This window comes from Haliotis cracherodii, unplaced genomic scaffold, assembly GCF_022045235.1.
Source record: "Haliotis cracherodii isolate W230 unplaced genomic scaffold, xgHalCrac1.p SCAF_3, whole genome shotgun sequence".
Taxonomy (NCBI): Eukaryota; Metazoa; Mollusca; class Gastropoda; order Lepetellida; family Haliotidae; genus Haliotis; species Haliotis cracherodii.
In genome coordinates this window covers 22,550,194-22,557,568 of record NW_027266286.1, presented here as the reverse complement: position 1 = coordinate 22,557,568, position 7,375 = coordinate 22,550,194, and the positions used below count along the sequence as shown (strand labels likewise).

Sequence of the window (7,375 nt, the reverse complement as noted above, 5' to 3'; positions counted from 1 at the left end):
TTTAGCTTCACATGTATATGAAGTAAGTAGAAATGTCCTTTAAGCTACATATGCATTTGGACTAATTAGGAATGTCCCTTTAGCTATACATGTATACATACACATTAGGAATGTCCCTCAGCTATACATATATACATACACATTAGGAATGTCCCTCAGCTATACATGTACACATACACATTAGGAATGTCCCTCAGCTATACATGTATGTAGGCTAATTATGAATGTCCCTTTCGCTATACGTGTACTGCAATGATCAGTAAGACAGGTTTCTGGATTCACGGGGTCGGACTATCTAGTTATCGTACTTACTGTATGCTTATTATTCCTATCAGGTATGACAAATAGCAAACTATGCGTACACTGAAACCTTGTTAGTCAAGACCCTGTGAATCCGGTCATCTCGGACGATGCTGGTAACTGTTCTAACTACGTTCAAATGACTTTGCCGTAACAATGATTCGTTAATCCGGACATTAATATTCCCGACAATGTCATTCGGACCGACACAGTCCGGATTAACGGGGTTTTACAGTACAGAACGTGTTTCTAGAGTGAGTTAAAATTTAACGTCGCATCGGCATTATCTCAGCCATATAGCGACGTGTTTCTAGATTGGGAGCAAGTGACGAGTGCATATATCCTTCTCTATAACAAAAGTGAACTATATTCAGTACATACTTTTCAGTCTAATCTCCGCAAGTCACAGTTCAGCGAGCGTGTCTCGCTCACTCTTCACAGAAAGTACTTGCTCTCGCCGCAGTCGATCTATTGTGCAGAGGAATGTAGGCATGCGATACACTACGCGTATTTAAAAAGCGTGGCCTGTGTTTATATATGCCCAGCACCTATATAATATGAAATGACGCTATATTGTGTGGCTACCTGATCTGACCTACTTATACCTCGAGTCACGGAACTGCAAAGGTGAGTTACCTGTGTTCAAGAGTTCATCATTGTGCCATTAAATTGGCACCATGCTTGGAAAATATACCGTTGAATATTGTATGGGTTCTTGCAGCGATAACAGCTTGTAAATCAGTTTATTGACGTTTGTGTAAAGTGTCACAAACGATTCAGGGTGGGGTGTCTTTTTCTACAGACGTTACTGGCGTGTTTGATAATCAATACCAACGTAATAAACTTGAGCCTTCTAACGTGGCTCGTTTGCTTCATGAATGTTTCAAATTCATTTTTGGTCCGATCTCGTTTCGGTTCATCCATAGACTGTGTGTCTCTTGTTCAATGAAACAACATATCTATTAAGCTGTCTATCAATAGCTTTTGACTAGGCTCGAACAAAAATATTTCCATGCAATATGAAATACTAAATTTAAGACTTGGCATGTGACGTATGTAATTATATGAATATGGCTTGCAGTGTATTTTGAGGGCTTTTGGGATTGTGAGGGCTGTTATGGAATTCGCACGAATCGACATTCACAAAGATTATTGTGTACGCTGTTGTCATGTATAAATATACATGAAAGAAAACGTAAATAGGTGAGTGTTTACTTTGTAATGTGAGACATCTTTTTGACGTCACGCCTTCGTGTATACACTTGTGTTTTTTACTACAACATCGGTTGCAGTTCATGTCGCATGAAAGTCTTTGTATATGACTGTCACTTTTTACACTCCACTTAAGTCAACAGGGTCCGTATCGTTTTCCTTAGAATACATAATTATAACAAGCACGACGTTCTAGCAGTTGACCAAATCAACACGCTCACGTTCTCATATTATTTAATAGGATTTCGTATATTATTTGGAAATTTGGCATCTAGGACAAAAATGAAAAAACGTTGCATTTTCATATTGCAGTGTTGAATGTTAATATGAAGTAAAACTCAAATTCAATATACATTTTTTCGATCCGATACATGAAATACAATATTGCAGAACAGAACACGGGATCAGTTTGAATGTACACTAACCGTTTGATCCTTTGTATGATTGATATCATTTGCAATTCACTCTGTATTTTGAAGCTTTCGCCTTTTAAATCGCATATTACAATATGATGATGATGATTATTGTTGTTGTTGGTGGTATCGTAGTCATGATCATCATCACTACTACTTCTACTACTACTACTACTACTACTACTTCTACTACTACTACTACTACTACTACTACTTCTACTACTACTACTACTACTACTACTACTACTTCTACTACTACTACTACTACTACTTCTACTACTACTACTACTACTACTTCTACTACTACTACTACTTCTACTACTTCTACTACTACTACTACTACTGCTACTACTACTACTACTACTTATGACATTATCATCATCATTAATAATTACCACATTCCCAATTGCGTAGATCGGTGCTCATCTGGTCAATCACTGAATGGTCTGGTCCATTCTCGATTGTTTGCAGACCGCCGCCATTGCTGAGTGCGGCGTTATATAACAAAACAATTATCACGTTACCTTCAATTATAGCATTATCGTTACTGTCATCACCATCGTCATAAACATTATTATTATTACACAAGTATTATTAGTTTTGTTAGTCCCTTGACAGGACACCTGCGTTAAAGTTAGTGTTCACACGCCCTGATCTGAATGTGGAGGTCACTTTGACACGACACACATGCAGCGCATGCGTATTGATGTGGCGGTGGTATGCAGCTCACAGATAAGCAACCTGATTGGATTAATCAGGCACCAAGCCATGCCTTTATCTGAGAACATCAAGGTCAACTGAGTTTACGAATCCCGTGCAATACCTTCATTCTCGAAAACGCTCACCACCGTGCCTGATTGCCCTGTAATACCGCGTGTACGTGAAGGCTGTGATGGTGGATACTTGCCGCGGCCATTTGTTTCTTGTTGGCGATTTACAGTTTGTATTAAGCCTTTTTTCTCATAATTGTTATTTATTTTACACAATCGTGAATATAGTGTAGTTATATCTTGTATTTATAACACTCAGCGTGTTGCAGCTCATTGTGGGCCCGGAGTGCTCAGCGGTCTAAGAATTCGTGGGTTCGAATACCACATTCGTCCCAATTGTGGTACATTAAACTACGGTTATAACGAACTCAAAGGGACCACTAATTATAGTTCGTTATAACCGTAGTTCGTTATAAGCATATATACTGCATAACGACAGTTAATAGTCGGGACAAAAAAGCAGGTTCGTTATATCCGTCAGTTCGTTATAAGCGTGTTCGTTATAAACGTAGTTTACTGTACTTGGTTGCCACAGTATGCTCGTGTTCATGGGTTTCACAATATTTTGAACATTTACGGTCCGAGTCACGTCTTTCCTCGCCGTGGTGACCGCCTCTAAGGTTTAGTGGTAGAGTATCTGCCCTGAGAGCGAAAGGTTCGGGGTTCGATTCCCGGCCGCTTCATACCAAAAGACGTTAAAATATGGTACTTATTATTGTTACCCTGCCTGCATGGCGCTGGGGATTAATGGCTAAATCAAGGACTGGTCTGCACGGGGTCAGTGTGTGAGGGATATTTTTGTAAAACTGGGGCATGGTATCTCAGTGGGCTAACACTATAAAACCGGCTGTAGTTCTGGATAGTACACGTGCACGCACGCACGCACGCACGCACGCGCATGCACGTCGCTATATAAGTGCAATGGTCTTGAACGCGACATTAAATCCTTTAAGACCGCCTCCGTGGTCTAGTGGTAGAGCGTCCGTCCGGTTCGATCCCCGGCCGCGTCATACCAAAAGACGTTAAAAAATGGTACTTGTTGTTACCCTGTCTGGCGATCGGCATTAAGGGGCTAAAACAAGGTCAGTATACTGTGTCTGAGTGGGGTATTCATGTTTAACTGCGGCATGGTATCACAGTGGGCTAGCACTATAAATCGGCATCAGTCCGGACTAGTACAAGCAGCCACACAAACACACACACGTACATGCACCACGTCGCTGTATAAGTGCAATAATCGTGGTTGACGTTAAACCCCATTTCACCTCACCACCTTAAACCCTTTAATCCAAGTCACTCACTCATGTGACATCTTATTGACATACGAGAACTGTCCATTTTGACTTATGCAAGTCACGTGAGTGAATGAGTTGGGCTTTAGGCCACTTTGTCCAGTATTCCAGATATATCACGACGTGTAAGCTTGATATGTCATAAAAACCCGAAGTAATGCAGGGGTTAGACCTTTACCTCTGCTGAATTCCACGAGCGTGCGTACAGTGTTGACAAACCTAGAAACACAATCGGGTCAAATCTGGGATACCAACACACTATCAAGAGGTTCGTGTAGACAAAGGGACGCAACTTTGCCAGGCGAAAGGCGGCGCTTTTGACGACCGAGTCATCCCTCCAGTAGTGTGAGTGAATGTTGTTTAAACGCCGCAACGAGCAACGATCATGGCAGTGACAAAACAACGAATCACGCCACACGCTGGGACCATCCTCTAGAATGCAGGGATTACGGCACCGACCTATTCACATTCATAAATAGACTTAGGCCGTCGTAAGAGACAAGATATTTTTCAATCTGCTTTAAAACATATATATATTTCTTCTGTATCGGTGAAAGAAATCATTTTATTTGTTTTTACAACACATCGACCTCAGTTCATCCAGGAGGTCCATCGAACGACTTTTATATGTAACTATGTGCAGTAAATTACGGTTATAACGAACACGCTTATAACGAACACGCTTATAACGAACGCGCTTATAACGAACTGACGGATATAACGAACTTACTTTTTTGGTCCCGACGACTTGCTGTAGTTATGCTCTATAGGTGCTTATAACGAACTACGGTTATAACGAACTAAAATTAGTTGTCCCTTTCAGTTCGTTATAACCGTAGTTTACTGTATCTGTAACACCAGTTTTCAGTGTATAGTGGGGCTCTCTACAGCCAGATATCCAAGGAAGATACCAGGTTTTGTTTCACGTTGTTTGTGTCCATACTGATGATTAGAGAAGCCTGTGGGGGATTAACTTAGTTGTTTTCAGCATCATTTTGCTGTTGATACAGGGGCACGGGCGATCCAGTCGTCCGAGGCGTCGCAATTCGCTACGTAGAGTTGCGTCCCTTGGGCATGCAAGAGACCTATGATTGTGGGTTCGAATCCAGGTTCGCCACGATCATGCTTGTCAGCAACATACCTGTGCTCGTGGGTTTCATCAAAGTGGTAGCCGTCTGAGACTGCATCACTTCGGGTTTTCCTCCCATGCCGTGATATAATTGGAATAGTGTTAAAATCGGCCTTAAACCAAACTCGTCAACTCGTCCCACCTTAAACCCTTGTCAGGATTCCAGAGCAAGAGAGATTGTTAGTGTCAAAGTCTTGTCTTCTGATCCAGTTGATGATGATATGGTTGTTACAGTTTGTGTTCCAAATGTGTACCATCTCACCTCTACGCCGTGGATCGGTGTTCATACTATCAACCCCTAGTCTGATAATCCAATATTCTATTGTTTAGTGATGTCGCGGGGCACACGGGGGGCCCAGTCGTCTAAGGCGCCACGAATCGCTGTGCAGAGTTGAGTCCCTTGGGCACGCCAGGAACCTATGATTATTGGTTCGAATCCCGGTTCGCCCCGATTATGTTTCTAGGATTGTCAGCACCATGCCCGTGCTCGTGGGTTTCACCGAAGTGGTAAACGTCTGAGACCTGCGTCACTTAGGGCTTTCCTCCCACACGCTGACACACCTTGATATAACTGGAATACTGTTAAAAGCGGCGTTAAACAAAACTCACTCACACACTCACTAGTGATGTCGCTGAAATAGTGCTGTCAGGTACGTTAACATTCACTCACACACAGGTCTCAAACAATGTTTCTTAATTCCAGATGTCCGTCAAGGTCAACGTCTGGCTCCCGACCACGTTCCAAGATGGCGTCAAGACCAAGGCTCACGCCAGCCTTGAACTTTCCGACGGCACCTACATCAGCTGGGCCTTCAGGAACAACGACGACTCCAGACACGACGACATCATGAGACAGACATTTCGCGAGGATCTGAAACGGGAACAGAGACGACCAGAGAAAACCTACTTCATCAAACCCGGCAAACTTGAAGAGGACGCCATGAAAGCATGGTGGACAAAATGGTGGCGAGACGACGTGTGGCGCCGACAGATGCCCGTGTGGCCGCTGTACACGGTGTTCGAAACCTTGTCAGTGGGTCAGAAGGGTTACGATATCCCCGAAGCGCAAGGGATATACATGAACCATAAACAGTTGATCAGATACATGAAAAGTAACAAGCTTATTATAACCAACGGGAGTTGTGTGGTGACATGAGACGGAAATGAACGTTGTCGAAAGTGCTGTGAATATTCTCTTTTGTGCTACAGTTTGGATTCGAAGATTGCCATTTGGTGCTTGTATGGAGTCGCTGCAGCGTCGTTGTTATTCTGTTCGTATTCACTGGTTAGCGAGTGCCAACAAAATGACGTCATCGTCATTTTCTTCGTATATCTTTACACAGACGCCATGCCCATGCGCATCTTATCAAATTTTGTCTTGAACATGTTTAAAACGACAATTTTACTTCTTACGAGAATATTAATGATCTGAATGTTCCATGACTTCTTTGGTGTGCTGATAATGACAAAGATGACGTTTGTATGAATCTTTAATCGTCATAACAGATGAAACTGTTCAAAGTGAGAAAACATATAAATGTGATGAAGATTATCTGTGAACAGCGTACATGCCTCATTAAAAAAGAAAAATGTTTAAAAAAAGAGACTGGTTAATATATGTATGGCATAATGGGTTTTAAAAAAAATAAAACATAATTCGTTTAGAAATGCTTCATTTTTTTTTCGATGAGGGGCGGTCGGGTAACCTAGTGGTTAAAGCGTTCGCTCGTCACGCCAAAGATCCGGGTTCGATTCCCGACATGGGTACAATGTGTGAAGCCCATTTCTGGTGTCCCCCGTCATGATATTGCTGGAATATTGCTAAAAGCGGCGTAAAACCATACTCAATCACTCACTTTTCGATTATTATCAGTTCGAGGTTAACAAGGATGTTAGTGTTCGGCCGAGTCAGAAACATGGCGTTTACGTTGCTTTTCAAGCTGTTTTCGTCATATCGCGGCGTATCAGCTGTGACATATCACGCAGGGGAGGTCCCCACTTGAAACTTGAAGGATCATAATCAAGGCACATTTGGGACTCAAACACGCAAACAGCATATCCGAGTTTGTCGTCCATTTCGCATGCATCCTTCATCCAAAACCCATACGCATTGAGAATTGACGCGAATAAGTTACTTTGCAAGACCTCTGCAAAAAAAATGTCTGTTGAATAAATCTATCAGTTTTTAATGGCATGTTTCATATAACCTACACTTCTATTCAGGTAGGCGCGGTGGGGTAGCATAGTGGTTAGAGCGTT

At 42.2% G+C, this 7,375-nt stretch overlaps 1 protein-coding gene across 3 annotated transcripts; it reads left to right on the top strand.

The window, feature by feature from the left end:
- Positions 1 to 727: 727 nt before the first annotated feature.
- On the top strand, positions 728 to 6,744 carry LOC139474869 (uncharacterized). 3 transcript variants are annotated; one of them, XM_071258054.1, is made up of 2 exons: positions 728 to 927; positions 5,820 to 6,744. In XM_071258054.1, exon 2 carries the CDS (start codon positions 5,820 to 5,822, stop codon positions 6,270 to 6,272), a length of 453 nt encoding a protein of 150 aa, XP_071114155.1. In that variant the 5' UTR covers positions 728 to 927; the 3' UTR covers positions 6,273 to 6,744. The 3 variants fall into 3 exon arrangements, with proteins under 3 accessions (XP_071114155.1, XP_071114156.1, XP_071114157.1); XM_071258055.1 differs by lacking the exon at positions 728 to 927 and adding an exon at positions 2,758 to 2,864; XM_071258056.1 differs by lacking the exon at positions 728 to 927 and adding an exon at positions 2,803 to 2,868.
- The last annotated feature ends 631 nt before the right edge of the window (positions 6,745 to 7,375 follow it).

Bases quoted from the DNA above. Each gene is read 5' to 3' on its own strand.
- LOC139474869 (XM_071258056.1), top strand. From the start codon at position 2,818: ATGGTGGATACTTGCCGCGGCCATTTGTTTCTTGTTGGCGATTTACAG. The intron at 2,869-5,819 runs GTATTAAGCCTT...TCTTAATTCCAG, and splicing joins TTGTTGGCGATTTACAGTTT to ATGTCCGTCAAGGTCAACGT.